The 16,782-nt window shown below is 42.7% G+C and overlaps 1 protein-coding gene across 2 annotated transcripts; it reads left to right on the forward strand.

The window, feature by feature from the left end:
• The first annotated feature begins 1,506 nt into the window (after positions 1-1,506).
• Positions 1,507-10,831, forward strand: SLC25A29 (solute carrier family 25 member 29). Of its 2 annotated transcripts, XM_053946497.1 has the most exons (5): positions 1,546-1,578; positions 3,222-3,265; positions 5,254-5,288; positions 7,762-7,845; positions 8,478-10,831. In XM_053946497.1, exon 5 carries the CDS (start codon positions 8,511-8,513, stop codon positions 9,219-9,221), a length of 711 nt encoding a protein of 236 aa, XP_053802472.1. In that variant the 5' UTR covers positions 1,546-1,578; positions 3,222-3,265; positions 5,254-5,288; positions 7,762-7,845; positions 8,478-8,510; the 3' UTR covers positions 9,222-10,831. The 2 variants fall into 2 exon arrangements, with proteins under 2 accessions (XP_053802471.1, XP_053802472.1); XM_053946496.1 differs by lacking the exon at positions 5,254-5,288 and having other exon boundaries at positions 1,507-1,578.
• Positions 10,832-16,782: the final 5,951 nt, after the last annotated feature.

Here is a 16,782-nt window from a genome sequence, read left to right on the forward strand (position 1 = left end):
AGCCTGTGGGGAGGGAGAGGCCCCTTGTGCTGGGTGAAGTGCAGCAGTGCTGTGCAACACTGAGATCCAGGGCTCTGCAAAGCCCCACGGGCAGCAGGCTACTCGTTTGTGGCTTTGACCATCAAAGATAGGGTCTCATTCCCAGACTTGCCATTGTGCCATGGGGTCAGCATTTAGCACAAGGCCTGTATCTGCTGGTGCAACCATTCCTCCCCTCTCTGGGACAATATTTTGGTGGGGGGGGGGGGGGGAAGTCTGGTAAAAGAATCATAGAATGCTTTGGGTTGGAAGCGACTTCAAAAACCATCCAGTTCCAACCCCTCTGCCATGGGCTGGGACACACACCTCTCACTAGAACTGGTGGTTTGGAGTGCCATTCAATTGGCCTCAAACTTCCAGGGAGGGGCATCCAGTTTCTCTGACAACACGTTCCAGAGCATTGCCAGCAGGTCGAGGGGGGTGATCCTGCCCCTCTACTCAGCCCTGGAGTGCTGTGTCCTGCTCTGGGCTGCTCAGTGCAAGAGGGACATGGAGCTCCAAGAGTGAGTCAGCAAAGGGCAACAAAGTTAATCCAGGAACAGGAACACGTCTCTTAGGCTGATGGAGCTGGGCCTGTTCAGCCTTGAGAAGAAACCACTGAGAAGGGACTCAGTCAATGTCTATGAGTATCTGAAGGGAGGGTGTGAAGAGGATGGACCGAGGTTCTTACTGGTGGTGCTGAGCAAGAGACAGTGGGCAGAAATCGATGCACATGAAGTTCTGGCTGAACTTGAAGAAGAACTTCACTCTGCAGTGATTGCAGACTGGAACAGATTTCCTGGAAATGGTCTGGAGTTTCCCCTCAGTGAAGGCATTCAAGAACCATCTGGATGCAATTCTGTGCCACTCACTCTGGGGTGACCCTGCTTAAGCAGGAAGGTTGGACAAGATGACCCACTGTGGTCCCTTCCAACCTGAGCTGTTCTGTGAAGGTCTCCCTGGAGCCTTCCCTTCTCCAGGCTGAACAGCCCTGACTCCCCCAGCCTTTCCTCCTAACACATCTGGCAGGCATTTTACTCCTGTTAGAAGGGGGCACCCTCTCCAAAGGCCTCTGCTATCAGCTCCTCAGGCTTTCCAACCACAGGCACCCAGGGGTGCCTCTCCCAGGAAGCAAGAACCCCCCCAGGACAGCCTCCTCGAGCAACCAAAACAACTGAGGCGCTACTGATGCTCTACAAGAGGGATGCTCTACCCCCTCCACCCTCCCAAATTTTTTTCAGCCTTTCCTTCTGGTTCATTATGCAGCTGTTGCAGAGAAAGAAGTGACAGGTTGAAGGCGGGGGAAGAGGGAGGTGCCGAAGCAGAGCGCAGTCTCAGCAATCCCGGCATCTCCATCCCGTCCCCCTCCGGGAGCCGCCCCCGCGCGGCCGCCAGTGCTGGGGGCGGCCTGGGGGGAGTTGTCCCTTCGCCCCCGCCCCCGGGGCGCGGCCCGGCCCCTCGCTAGGCTAGAAAGGGCTGGGCGGGGGCGCGGCAGAGCGGCGGTGCGCAGGGCCCACGCTGCCGGCATGGCTCTGGATTTCCTGGCGGGATGTGTCGGCGGTGAGTGTCGGGGTCTGCAGCCTCTCTGTTATCATATAACATATAAAAAATAACCATTAAAAATGGGGGGGGGGGGGGGGAATGGGGAGAAAAAGGGGAAAGGAATGAGAGGGAGAAGGGGGTGAGAGGGAAAGAATAATAATAAAAAAAAAAAGGCAGAAAAAAAGGCTTAAAAAGGAAAAGGGGAGTAAGGGGAGAAATATAAAAAGGTAGGAAATAGAGAAGAGGCGAGAAGGAGGTAGAGCGAAATGCTTCTAAAATGCGGAAGAGAGGCAGGCAGGTCGGCGAGGAGGGCTGGGCGCGGCGCTGTTATTTTGGGAGCGGAGGATGGTGCCGGGGGCGATGAGAGCGACCCCGCTGCAGCAGGGGCCGAGCCCGGGCGGGGGATGCTCTCGGGGGTTCCCGTGTGCCGGGTGCGCACCGAGCCCTGAGGGGGCTGGCAGGAGCGGGGGATGGGGACGGGGGTCTGGGGCGAGCGCAGGGGCAGCGGGGCGGTCGGGAGCCCCGAGCTGAGCAGGGACCCTGGGCAGCTTTAAGATGGAGCGGGGAGAGCGCGGACACGCGTCCTGCGCTTCCCCGCGCATCTGCGGCCGGCCTGCCGCCTGCTATATTTAGCAGTTATTAAATGTGTTCGGGAGACTTTCTCTCGCGTCTTTTCTGGTATTTGCGCTTGCTGGTTTTTTTGTTTTTTTTTTTTTTTTTTGCCAACCTGGCGAACATGTTTGAAATTCCTTTTTTCAGCGTCTCTCTGATTTCATCCTAGTGCTCCTTGCCTTGCCAGGGTTCCCTCGGGGTCAGCCGTACCGCTGGCCTTTCCGTGCCGAGCACAGTGCACATTGCTGTTTTTCCATCTTGGGCTGTGTTGGTGCCGTGCTGGCCTTAAACAACCTGGAGTGCAGCATCCTGGAGCAGGCACCGTGCTGCTCCCGGCACAGGGAGGGCAGCTGTCCCCCGCGGCCGCGGGAAGGTTGCGCGGGCGCTCTTGTAGCTCTCGCTGTTGGCAGCGGTCATTAGGGATTGCTGGGTCACAGAAGTGCAGAGCCAGAGGATTCATTGCTCCAGCCTGTGCGTGCAAAATGCCTGTGTTCAGATTGGTGTAGCTAATAGGCCTTCGTGTGCCTTCTAAAAAGCCCTTTGATGCTAGAATAAAGCAAAGGTTTTTAGTAATATGTGGTCCCTCCTCAGGTGCTGCTGTTGCATCTGGAAAGGCTGTAGGCAGAAAGCATTAATGTTCTGCTGCCTCCAGAGATGTTTACATGTTTTCAGTGCCTGCACAGAGCTATATGTACATGAAATACTGTGTTTTAGAGGAAACCTGCATTTTCTGCCCTCTGGACTTGCCTTGAGCTGAGGCCAGGAGTCATGGCTGCACAGTCCATATGGTGTGGCACAGTCTGTAGTCACACAACTCAACCCCTGCCTGGGGCTCAGAGGCTTCCTGAGAAGCATAAAGGCACCTGGTACTGGCCTGAAGGACTGAATTGTAGATCTCTTATCTCCTGACTTGGTAGGATGCTCTTTAATTGGTTTGCCAACCATGTTGTGCACTCACACCTCAGGCTGGTGGTCCTGCTTGGGCTGCTGGAGCCCCAGACCCAGGAAGAAACTTCAGAGTAATAACCATGGCATTTATTTCATTTCAGGTGCTGCTGGTGTGCTGGTGGGACACCCCTTTGACACTGTTAAGGTGGGTTGATTATGAAATATATTTGCCTCTAAGTAGAAAACTTAGTTTCTCCAAGTAGTGGGGGAGAAAAAAAAATCCCCAGACACTGTAGGAGTGTAAATCTGCATGGGGAAGCTTGGAGCAAGCCTCCACAACTACTGTCTTAGATTCTTCAATCTCCAGCTCTTCAGAAGTGAAAACCTGGTAACATAAACATTAGCCTTAAACTTCAAGTTCAGTGCAGTAACAATGTGGACAACAAGTTGGAAATACAACTTTGCATTGAACTAATTTTTGTTCTGAGCTTGCTTCTCTGCAGCTGTTCAACACTAACTGCTAAAACTGCCTCTCCCTGCATTTGTAACTCAAACCCACTTTGTTAGTATGTTGAAAGATTGGTGTTTTGTTTTCCCCTCAAGCTCTGCTATTACTCCTTAATTTGTAGCACTAAGTGGAAGTCAATAAAAATCTACAGTATGGAGCTTGTTTGGGGGCTGTTTCCTCCAAGTATTTTTATATATTTTTATAACTTTCCAAGTTAAAATTGGTTTTCTGGTGGTTAGTTGTGTGTGTTACACATACTACAGCTACTATAAAGATAAGATTTGAGATCTCCTGGAGGGTTCCTCATCCAGGGCTCTCAGGAGTCCAAGCCTATCTTTCAGAACAGAATGACAATTTGAGTCATCTTTTGGCAGCCTTATCCAAAGTCTTGCACTGAAGGATAGGAGAAGGGATATCAGTGTATTCCCTGCTAAAGTAATACATCGGGTCACTTGACTGCAGCAGACAGTATGCCATGCAGTAGATCTATATTTGGAATACCTTTACCTTGCTGAATTTAGATATGCAAGGGCTGTGGGCTGACAGGGTTAGTGAGGACCCCACCACAGTCTGTATTCCAGCACATGGTTAATTCAATACAGACTTTCTGTGTTAATGGATATTGATCCTCCTTACAAGCTTGCAGTGCAAGCTGCTCAGACAGTAAAATCTGTCTTTTTGTTACTCAGAATGTGGTGCATTTGACAGTTAAATAATTCAGCTGAATTCTAGAATATATTTTCAGGAATGGCATCATCCAGACTCACACAATTTTTATTATGGTAGTACAGGGCCAGCTGTCTTTTTCTCTCCCATCCTGCCAAGTTTTACATGCTTAACTGAAGGTGATCAATCATTTCATTTAATCCAGTAAAACTGCTAAAATTCTATGCTCAGATTAAAGGTAACCATGTGTGGGTTTTAGTTGGTGGTTTGTTTGTTTTGGGTTTTTTTTTTAAGTGGAACAGCTTCTATTGCATGAAGCTAAACATTTAACTGTACAAACTGGGGCTCCCATGCTGGTTTCAGCAGATGTGTCATTGCAAAATGGATGTATCAGCTTGGGGAAAAAAGCATCTTGCTTCACAATAGAGCAAATAATTGGTTTTTAAATGTTTTATGAAATCCAGTGTGACACATATTTTCATATCCTTTAGAAGGTATTGTACATGTTTATCTCTATTTTGTTAAAACAAATACTAATGTTTGTATTATTGGCTGGCATAGCCACCACTATATGTGGAAAAACTAACCACCCTTTCAGGAAAAAAAAAAAAAAGACATTGCATAACTTGTCTATGTATATGTGTTAATTCTTAACTCTTTATTGTTCTGCAGTATTTAAAGGGCTCGTTGGTAGCCACCTTAGACTGTGCATTTTTAATATAACTGCTTAGATAAGCCAAAATTTTACGTCTGTCTTGGCATTTAAGCTCTTTTGGTTTTTTTTTGGCTGGTGCTCATATTTCACAGAGCTGGGAGGGGGATGGTGGGACACACAGGGAGACATTAAGCTGGTGAAGTCACCCTGCAAAACCTGCAACTGAGCTGATCTCAGAACTGGCAAACTCTTTATCCCTGGTTTGTTGATGTAATGTATAAAATTGCTTTTTTGCTTTTAACTGCCTTTACTTTCTGAGCTAGGGGCTGTCTTCATTAACAGCAAAAGTGTTACTTTGTTGTAGATGACAGATAAGCCTCATCACGGGAGAGTTACCTAGTAAGTATAGCCCAGGTGAACACTTCTGTTTCTCTCAGTCTTAATTTATTCCCAAATGTATTAGTTCAAGTAAAGAACTGAAAGACTTATGAAGCTTTTTCCCTTTTTAATTTTAAACTGATGTGTCCCTCTTCTACAGCTATGGCATGGAGGGAGCGGGGTTTAAATATCCATTTTTTTTTTAAATGTAGTTTTATTCTGAACCTTCTTTCTGCTATGCATTTCTGGCTGTATACACTCCCACACACAGTGCCTCTAAAACTGAATCTCAGGCACACTGCTGTTGAGGTCTTATCCACTACATATCCTTGGATGATGTTTTCATTGCTCAAATACTTCTGAATTCACTGATTTCCCACATTATTAAATGCTTGGACTGTTTTGAGGATGTAGTGCTTGGAGTTTCTTTATTTAGTCTTGAGTGCCTATATGCAAGTCTTTAGTGATGTGAAATTACTGGGTTTTATTACTGGACCTAAACCCTAGTAACAGTGTTTTCCCATAAGAAGGAAGATAGAATATTGGGCAATGAAGGGAATAGGTGGATAAACTGCACATGATTCATCTTTCCTATAGTTGTACACACTAAGGAGCTTGTTGAATGTGGCATTAACACACATGAAAATGCAAATTGCAATGCAGTCATTGCTGTACGTGGCAGTTTGCTAATGTGGGTACCCTTATGTGACCAGCACTGTGCTCAAGAGACAGAGGATTTTCATTCTTAGACCTGGGGAGTCAGTACTCTGAATATTCTGCCCTACAACAAGGCTTAATTGGTTAATATTTTATAAATTATTTAGACAAAAATAGAGGGCCACTAGGAAATTCAGCCCATAGATATAGCTAATTCTAAACTATTAAACACAAGCAGAAAAGATAAAGTCAGAAGGTTTCTAAGCTGCAAATCCCCCACAGCCCTTACGTGTGGAAGTCACAGACAAGGTTTGAAACAATAACAGTAAATTCTAAATGGAGTAAAACCTTTGTGCAATTGTGACAGCTTGTTAAGGTTTGCTTTGCTTGTGGACCTGCTTCTTTAACAGTTTTGACAGTCTATCTACCCCCAAAAGTCAGTTGAAGTGACAAAGGATTTATTTTCTTTGAATCCTACTGTAAGCCTGCTTTTAAATGCTGAGATGTTGCAAGACCCAAGGTGATCTCAGCCTCCCACTATGGCTAGTGTGAGCTATTGTACATACTAAAATGACACTGAAAACTAAAGCTCTGATTTACTAAGCATAAAATAACATGTTGTAGGAAAAACACTGAAACTGTCAATTTCTTTTTGCTTTGAAGAAAGCTAACCTGAATATAGGATTCTGACAAACCACCTTCATAAATTGTTTTCTAGACACACATATGACAGGTCTTTCATTGCTGTGGTGGTGTTTTTTATTACTTTAGGCAACCATGAAAAAAGAATTAAGTTCAGGAATCTTTCACATAGATGTAATTTTTTTTTTCCTTTTGCTCAGAATAAGAGACTGAGGCTTTTTGCCCTGGAGTTGCAGCAGTAGCATTACATGGTCAATAAGCTTCTTTTCTGAAGATCATCGCAGCCCTCCATGCAGGAAATCAAACACAGATTTATAACTTTATCAATCCAGTGAAACAACTGAGTTTATTGCTTTGCCTGAGCTAGATAGAACTGAGATTCTTTTAAAGTGTGCTGAGGGCAAATAAGCATGAAAAATCAGAATTGAAATTTTCCATTATAGGTTAAAAAGCATCCAGAAAAGGGATCTCCTAAGACCACCAGCTACAATAGCATTTATCTCTCCAGCAGAACATAATGTTTCAGTTTTGGAAAAGTTAATTGACTGCTAACGTTTAAAGGTTTGAAGCAGCTACACCCTCACCAATTGCTTACATTCAGCAGGCTAAAAAACTAAAACAGACTAAAATTTAAAAGGATGAATGGCTTTTTACTGTTTCCCTTATGTAAAGACAGACATCCTAAGAGTCACTGCCCAGCTACCCTCTGAAAAAAAAAATCAGATCTCAGTGAATGGGCCCAAATCTGGCATTTAGAAACACTATGGGTATTGTAGAAGGTTTCCATCCCTTTAAAATTATCCTGATCTCATGCTTGACTTGCAAATAAGGTTTGCACAGGTATTCCTTAGTGTGAACAGAAAAATTCTTGGCAGCTAAAGAAAGTCCCTATTGTAGCCTGTACTGGAAAGCATCTGTGAAATTCTAGATGTCAATGTACCCTTCCACTTACTGGTTTGCTAATAGTTACAAGAAGTTAATGATCCTCTTCCCCTCATGTTTTCACCCCCAAACTTAATTCAAAACACTTACACAAGATTTTTCAAATTATTGTGCCACATATGGCATTCCAGTGTCCAGCCCGTGCTCTTGCATATGCATTGCTATAGAAAATCTCCATATAGGTACAAGACAGTAGCTTACCCTTTAGGCTGTTCCTGATGTACAAATTGGTATCTCACACAACTTTTTATAGGTTCGTCTGCAAGTTCAAAATGTAGAGAAACCTCTCTACCGTGGGACTTTCCATTGCTTTCAGTCCATCATAAAGCAAGAATCTGTAAGTACAAAATTATTGCTTTGTGTATTTTTTTTTTTAATCTTTGTGTATTTTGGCTCAGGAGGGTGGGAAAGCTGTTAAAAACAGAGGTGACAAATATTGAAGATCAAGAGAAAAGCATGCTCTGGACCTCTCCTCACCATAGGGCAGATATTGTAGTCAGAACTTTGCCAGAAACTTTGGGAAGAACATCACTAAGTCAGAAGATGGTATTTTGAGGTTAACTTTTTAAATAAAATAAGAAGTTATTTAAATAAGTAGTTTTCTGAGAATATAAGCAATGAGTAAAGAAATTGGTGAGGTGTTTTTGCTGCTGCTGAAACTTTAGGACCATTGTTAAAAAGGTGGCTTCAGGCTTTAAGTAAGCTATTTAAAAAGAAAAACTACAAGATTTGCCAGAAAACCTATCTCTGGGTAGAGTAAGATTATTTTCTGAATGTGTTCAACTATATTTTTGTACTGCTAAACTGCTTAGCTATTTGTGTCCTAGGCAGAGATGAAATTGTTATTACAAAACAAGGTGGTCCTGATATGGCCACTCTTAAAAAAGAGCCAGAAAGGCTGTGTTCTGCAGTTTGAGGAGGTTATCCACAACATTGCTAAAAAGGGTTTTCCCTCCCTTCTTCTATTAGGCTTTTGGACTTTATAAAGGTATTGGGTCACCAATGATGGGACTTACATTCATTAACGCGCTGGTGTTCGGTGTGCAAGGAAACACCCTTCGTGCTCTGGGCAAAGACACTCCTCTGAACCAGTTCCTTGCAGGGTCAGCAGCAGGGGCCATCCAGTGCATCATCTGCTGTCCCATGGAGCTGGCAAAGACAAGGATGCAGCTTCAAGGAACAGGAGAATATAAACTAAAAACGAAGAACTACAAAAACTCTCTGGACTGTTTGATCAAAATCTATCAAAAGGAAGGGCTGAGGGGTATCAACAGGGGCATGGTTTCTACCCTCATAAGAGAAACTCCGAGCTTTGGCTTTTACTTCCTGACCTATGACTGCATGACTCGGTATTTAGGCTGTGAAGCTGAAGACAGTTACGTTATTCCCAAACTGCTGTTTTCTGGAGGGATGTCGGGCATAGTGTCGTGGCTCTCGACCTATCCCATGGACGTGATCAAATCGCGGCTTCAGGCCGACGGCGTCGGAGGCGTCACGCAGTACAACGGCATCCTGGACTGTGTCCGGAAGAGCTACCACGAGGAAGGCTGGAGGGTGTTCACAAGAGGTCTCACTTCCACGCTTCTCCGTGCTTTTCCCGTCAATGCAGCGACCTTTGCTACTGTCACTGTGTTCCTAATGTACATGAAGTCAGAAGACAACCTTCCTGAATGTGAACCAGGTCCAGTAATCCATCAGCCTTCCAGTTTGTGAACCTTCTCTCTTTGTTCTCCTCATCCAAAGCCCAGCTGGTTGGGTTTTGTGAAACACGAACACTTGACCCACACAGGTAGTGTAGATTTATGCTATCTGTATAAAGAATTCCTAAATGTATCAAATTAGGGTTTCATCTCACTACTTGCATAAACAGCATCTTGCCTTATTCAGGACTCCATATCTAGTAGTATTCAAGTAAGAGGGGGACCTACCTTTAGAAAGTTGCTGTTGTGGCTCCAGAAGAGGTACTGGAGAGTGTTCTAGCACCAGAAATCCAGTTTTCTTTCACTCAGGTTCTGAATGACTGAGTTGAGTTGAATGCAGAAATGTTTTCATGAAAGAAATATTAATTTTGTATGTGACAGGAGTAAGTGTACTCCTCTAAGGTGAAGAAGTGGGAAGAAGTTTAATGGTGGAGGCATTTTGCAGGTAACCCTGAACTGTAAAGACATGGACTAGCATTCAGCTAGTCCTGTGTTTTAGTTGTCCTTTGCTTTTATATGTTAATGGTTTTAGTAGCAACTTTGTTCATACTGATTTGTAAAAAACAAACAAAAAAATTTGTACCTAAGTTACTCCCTGACCTTTCAGCTTTGAATAAATATCTTAAGCACAAAGATAGCATCTGCACTCGAATGCACTTGTTCTTTAAATCTCAAGGCTTGTAAGGATTTAGGGAAACTCAAATCTAGTAGGACTGGTGTTATTTGCCCTCACCTCTTTCTCATTTGGTGGGTGCACAGACTGCATTGAGTAGTTCAGTCCAGTGGACTTTGTTCTCTGAAGTTAATGCAGCGTTGCACCACTTCTCCCAACATGCCCCATAGCAGCCAGTGATGTACAGAAGTCAAAGTCCTGCCTGTGGTATTGCACAAAATGTTTGTGGGTGCAATGTTAGCTTAGCAGCTTGAAGTATCTTAGAAATACATACATATTTAGGACTGGAGGTTTCATACCTTTCCAGAAAATAGGGGTGTAAGTGTCTGAAATGGTTGCTGTTCAATACACTTGCATTAGGAATTTAAACAATACTGATTTTTATGTATTTAGTTACAGTGCTACTGGAAAGAAGACTGAAAAGGGTTTTAGAGAATTTTCTTGTTTCATTAATCTGCTGTAATTTTTTTTTTTTAGCAGTCTGTTCAAGAAGAATTGAACTAGCCAAAGAGCTACAAATAGTTATTTAAGATTTGAGCTAAAAGCTACACATATTGGGCACAAATAGCCAGAAGGAAGGAGTGTATGTGTGTGAGCAATGTTTTAAAACATATCAAACTAGTTCAGTAAGTACAACTTGTTACAGTTTTGGTTGGGACAAGTGCAATATGTGTTTAATATATACGAATTTTCTAAAGCGTTATTTCATAGCATTTTGCACTGTAACAAAATATGCTGGAGAAACCTGTAAAACTGGTATGTCTTTTTATACCTTGAAGGTATGGTGGATGTTTTAGTGCCTACTTGCACTGAGATTCAAATTGAATGTTAAATCTGTCTACTAAGCTGCATATGCGCAACAAGTCACAGCAAAGACCATTTACACCTTTGTACAGGAGTATGTCAATTCTTGTGTATATATTGAGGAAATAAATTTTTTTTAAATTTTGCCTTTGGTTCTTTGAAGTTTGGTTTTTCTTATGTTTTACTCAGATGCTCCTTTGTGTTAAATCAAGCTTGCGTGAGGATGGGGATTCTAGTTTTTGCCAGGGAAAACTTGCTCTGCCTTGTGTGCACCTTGGGAAGGGTAGGGCCTTGCTCTGGCTTAGGCCCCACCAAAGAAAGGCAGTTGCCTGATCTCAGTTCTTTAAACTGACCTTTCCTCTACTGAAAGAACAATCTTGCTTTTAGAGCCAAAGAGCTGCCTCTATGCTTAGACACTTCCTATTCTGCATTCATTTGCTTTAATCTCTGCTGATCAGCACCAAGGCACAGCTGGGGAAGACAAGGCTTGAGACCCTGCAGGGTCACATCCAAATCAAGTAGCAGGTGTCCATTACCTGCCTGGGCAACGCGTTCCAGCACCTCACTGCTCTCACAGTAAAGAATCTCTCCCTAACACCCAATCTAGATCTACTCTCAGTTTGAAACTGTTACCCCTTATAACTCCACACCCTTGTAAAAAGTCCTTTTCCACATTCCCAGTAAGTCCCCTTTAGGTACTGGGAGGTGTCCCCAGAGCCTTCTCCTCCCTAGGCTGAACAGCCCCAGTTCTCTCAGCCTGTCCTCAAAGGAGAGGTGCTCCAGCCCTCTGATCATCTTTGTGTCCTTCCTCTGGGCTCACGCCAGTGGCTTCATGTCTTCCTCTTCAGAGGTTATTTCAGGTACTGGCTTCACTAATTCATCTTCTTAAAGGGCAGATACACATGGCTGACACAAACCCTGCCAAGCGTCAGTTTCCTGGCTCAGAAAACAGCAAGGCCACCACCTCTCCACCTGACCATGGCCAGGGTCAGTTCCAGTCAAGTACCTTTTGTTCTCTCAGCAGGAACAACAACTATGTTCAACATTGAACTATGGAACAGAAACAAATAACCTGGAAAAAGCAAACAGTGTCTCCTTAGAAGACTAATATCATTAAAACAGAAAAGGGCTATACAATGTTTTACTTGCAGTGCTTACTAAAAGCGTTCTTTCCAGAAATTCATCCATCTGGAACTTAAATAATCAGTAGCAGACACTGGATGTTACTCAACAAGCCTGAGAAGAGGCTAAAGTCAGCTTTCAGCCTAGTTTGATGCCACTTGCTTGAAATCCATGTGACTTCTAACTAATAAATCAAGCTAGACAATAGCCCCAGGCTTTTAAATCATGAATCTATCTTTCCTGATAGATTTTTGAGATGTGAGCCAATTCAGACAGAACTATGTCCTGCCTTCCCAGATCCTTGTTTCCCCACCATTATCAAATAATTCCCAAATAACTGAAGGGATTAAGGAGGTAAAAATCACTGAAAATGAAGCTCACTATCAAGTGCCTCTGCCCTGTTTTTTCTTAAACTAGATGAGTCATGCCAGTTTTAAAAGTTACAGCCATAAACACGTCCAATTAAGAAAAGAGGGGAAAAAAGTACCCATGCATACTACTTCTTGACTAAGTTACTATATTAAGAACAACTAGTGTGAAATTTATTTATCACCTCTGTAACATGACAACTTTTTTGTCTTCTCTGCCTTGTCCTTCTCTGCACACCTACAGTGATAGGACAAGGGGTAAAGGCCTTTAGCTGAAAGAGGGCAGGTTGAGATTGGCTATTAGGAAGAAATTCTTCACTGTGAGGGTGCTGAGGTCCTGGCACAGGTTGCCCAGAGAAGCTGTGGGTGCCCCACCCCTGGAAATGTCCAAGCCAGGTTGGATGGAGGTCTGAGCAACCTAGTCTAGTGAAAAGTATCCCTGACCATAACAGGAGGTGTTAGAATTAGATGATCTTTTAAGGTTCCTTCCAACCCAAACCTAGGATACTATGATAAGGCTTTTCATACAGTTCAGGTAAAGGGGTAGCAAGACATTCAAGGGATGAAAACCTGTCCATTGTAGGAGCAGCACTGGCAGCATACTGGGAAAAAGACTAAGACACAAATGTAAACACTCACCTTGCAAAGAAAAGAGGTGTTTGTTCTTTTAAATTAAATGTATTTATTATTATGCTGGACAACAGGTGTTAACAGTTTAACGTTAGCTGCTGTTAGCCTGACTTTTAATGCATGGATAGTTAAAGATCAATTTAAAACCCAGAAGTGTGCCAAACACCATTAGATAAGCAAAATGTGCAGTTAAACCCCTCTTCTGCCACAGAAACAGGCAGAGAAAATAGAAGCTTACCCCAACATGCCCAATCAAACACCACAGCCATGGAGGCACATGAAGGATCTCAGGGACTCTGGGAGGCACAGCAAGAGATCAGGGAAGTAGAGAACTTGCTGGGCCAAACCTAAGGAAGACAGCCTTTGATATCAAGAAGAAAGCTAACTGTTCCTTTCCATGTTCAGGAATTTATGCACATCCAGGGGAGACAAGCAGAGGAAAATAAGCCATTTTCATCTTCCCAGTGCAACTGTTTTGCAATTTTTGTATTAGTGTTCTTCTCAGTAATTGCAAAAGTGGTTATCACTAACAGAAAAAAAAGTGACATAATATGCACAATAATACGTAAGAAATACAGTAAAAGCTTTTCTACTTATAGTTTATTACTGGTTTTATCTGAGTTGACCTAGAAAGTGATTTTGAGCTATACACGTTCATCAATAAATAAACTGAAATCAAGGCAAGGTCTACAGTGTACACTAATGCCCTACAGATTGATATAAATGGAAGAACGTCAAGTTCTAATGCTCACAAAATATTCTTAGGGTCTGTAAAGTATAACAACTAACAGTCAAATTGCTTAGTTATCATTCACTATCATGATTTATTATGACTGTTTTTCTTACTGAAAGAAGCACACTGCATTTTTATTGACAGTAAAATAGACTTGTACCATTTTAGCCATATCCATGTGTCAATCAATAAAATACTAAAATCATAATGAAGCCTGACCACATGGTCTGCACCATTTCCTATATATATATCAGAATAGAAAGAAGTGTTGCTCAAGTAATTTGACTTGGCCAGATTAAAGTTGGTACGAAATAAACAGAATATTCTTCTTCTAGGATCTGATCTATTATCTTAAACAGAGATTTACTGTAGATTAGGAATACTTCAGTGTTGCAATCAACCATGCCATACACCTTCTTCCTTGTGCACTGAGGTATTTTCACTTAGGAAGGAATCTATCAGAGGTGCTTTTCAAACAGGCCAGTAATGAAGTTCAAACTTTTTAACTGCAGTTAAAGGTGGTAAATGTAAAAATTACTTCTACCCTTAAATTAATCTAGGCAGTTACCTGCTTCCCTGCCAATTCTTAACCGAGAGACTGGACACATTTTCATTTCACACTCTGGAAAAAATTGAGATTAAATCCCCTGTCCCTAACCTATGCAGGAGGAAAAAAATAAAAACAAGCAAACCAATCAACCACACAAGAGGAAAACCTAAAGACCTCCCATAAGTATTATTCCTTACAATCCATTTTCAAACCATAAACATTTGTATGCCTCTTGAAGCTATGGGAGTCAGTGGATTCATATAAATCCATTGGAGGTTCAGTCAAAGTATCAGGTAAGACTGAAAACTGAAGGATTCTATATCAAAAGGCCAAATTTTCTGTTTTGCTGAGAAAAAAAAAAAAACACATGTGTTGAAAAATAAGTCAAAGCTGCATGATGCCCCATGTGTGAAGCAGTGAAAACCTTTGTAAGCCAAAATTGGCACGGGCAAGGTCAGTGAGGTCCTTGGCAAGTCCACCTTGCAGCTCTGAAGGACACCTGACTTTGCGAGCCCTTAAATCAAAACACTAACCAACAGTTTTCCACAGATTTGTCTTGCAACCAGTTCCTGAGATGAGCTTTAGCCAAAGGACATTAGGACCTATCTGGTCACCAAGACCTTTTGTGTATGGATTTGCCACTGTTTAACAAGCAGTACATATTATGCCAGTGTCTTCACATGCTCTATCATTTCTCTCAAAAATATTGGTTATTCATGTTCTTCTGAAATACACCTTTTCTGTGGGCCTGCTCCAGGGAGGAAAACAGGTCACTTGAGATCTCTGATCCCCTAAAGAGCAGCAATGCAGGACCTCGATGAAACAGGGGTCCTGTTGTGCAGTCTCTGCAATGGCCTTGCACACATCATGAGCAGCAACAGACTGAAGCAAAGGCCCTAACTGCCTCAGAAGAGCTCAGACATTTTCAGATGCCTCTGCTGGAGAGAAGCAGTGATGTTTTACAGGTCCAGCAGTTAACCAAAACAGTCACTCACAGCTGAAAGCACATTCATTAACAACGTTGATCACTGGATTTCCACATTACTCTCTATTTAATATTTGATGGATGTACGTATATACAACCCATGTCACACTGAACAATTTTTATTTACAGTCTTTTATTTTCAATGCCTTGCTGGTGCTTTAAATGAATGCACAAGTACACTCAGGACTCTCAGAAATCAGCACACAATTGTACTTCTTATTCTTCTGAGTGGTGTGTGGGCAATTTGCTCTTTGACACTGGCACGCTCCAAGTCTGTCAAGGTCCACTGAACGCCACAGGACACACACTTGACCCCGCAGGGGCACCCTGACACTGCCATTCTGTCTGCTGGTCACGCTATGCAAACAGGTAATTCACTGCCATCTCCTGGCAAACTGCTACCCGGGAGTTTCTGAACTGAAACAAAGCACTGACACACGCCAGCTGACGCCAGAGCGATTAGAGGAATCACACTTAAACCCACATCACTTAAAAAGTGGTGGCAAAAGGAGTGCCACTACAGCAAAACAGTGTTTTCCTGCCACTTTAGGGGAATCCAGGACCTGAAAAATTCACATTAACTCTTACAAAGAATCTGATGTGCTTGCCTCAAAGGAAATTCAACACTTTCCAGACAATTTCCAGAGAAAAAGACTGAAAAAAATTCTTAAGTTAAACTGCCTTAATAATATAGGATCATTGAGAGTTCACATAAAAGCTGGTTTGCTTCAGGCAGAGAATGAAGTTGAGGAAAGGACCTCTGATTCAATTACCTTACAAAATTAAACCAGCAGCCACCCTGGTGGCATTTCAGCATTGCTGTAAAGCCATTATCACACTCTTGCAACTTGACATTAGACCAATTCATATTATCAAACTGAATATTGAATATCATAACACAAGCACATACAGTCCTGCTTTCATTCATGTCTACCTTTGCAGACCACTGTGCAGATGTTCCTGCTCCTTGTGCTCAGCAGCAGGATTGCACTCCCTCTGCTCTACTTCACTTTCACTGTGAAGTCCCTGGGACTCTTCCCAAGGAAAGTGCTGCCATTTTAAAGTATTCCATCTACACAGCCAGAAACAAGAATACTGAAGTCAACTCTTATTTGTATTCCTGCCTGCAAAATTCACACCCAATATTCAATATTTTGAAATCCATCCCAGGTTCCCTTTGGTAGCTTTTAAGTGCCCCAGGAACATGAGTGCAGTAAAGCTCACTGCTGACACAAACACACTTTACTCCTCTCCTCACACCATGATTACATAGCAGATTTTAGAAGGTGCTGTACAGATTAAAAACTTCTTATTCTGAAATGCCATCATTATAGATGGCACACTATAGACACACATTATAGACCAACCAATGCCAGTAGCAGCTGCCAATTGACTAAGACTTCTCAGACAGATTTGTCTAGCAGCCCTGATGAAAATTCCATATTTTCTCAATTTCTTCAAGGTATTAAGGAAACACTTGGAAGAATGATATTCAGCACATACTGTCCTCAAGTTTATGCATCTTAATTGAGTAGAAAAACCAACCAGACCCAGTTTTTCCAAGGCCTACTGACAAAATATCATGTGAGCTACATGATGAGCATGTGGAAACCCTTGTTATTATCACAGCCATGACACTTTGAACAGATTCACTTTCTTCAAATATTTTAAAGCCTCATTACTTTTGCCGTTTCTGGTAATTATTGCAT

The sequence above is a fragment of the Vidua chalybeata genome, chromosome 6, assembly GCF_026979565.1.
Source record: "Vidua chalybeata isolate OUT-0048 chromosome 6, bVidCha1 merged haplotype, whole genome shotgun sequence".
Classification (NCBI taxonomy): Eukaryota; Metazoa; Chordata; class Aves; order Passeriformes; family Viduidae; genus Vidua; species Vidua chalybeata.

Coding starts and splice junctions, on each gene's coding strand:
- SLC25A29 (XM_053946496.1), top strand. CDS start 1,545: ATGGCTCTGGATTTCCTGGCGGGATGTGTCGGCG. Junction 1,579..3,221: donor CCTGGCGGGATGTGTCGGCG/GTGAGTGTCGGG, acceptor ATTTCATTTCAG/GTGCTGCTGGTGTGCTGGTG. Junction 3,266..7,761: donor ACCCCTTTGACACTGTTAAG/GTGGGTTGATTA, acceptor AACTTTTTATAG/GTTCGTCTGCAAGTTCAAAA.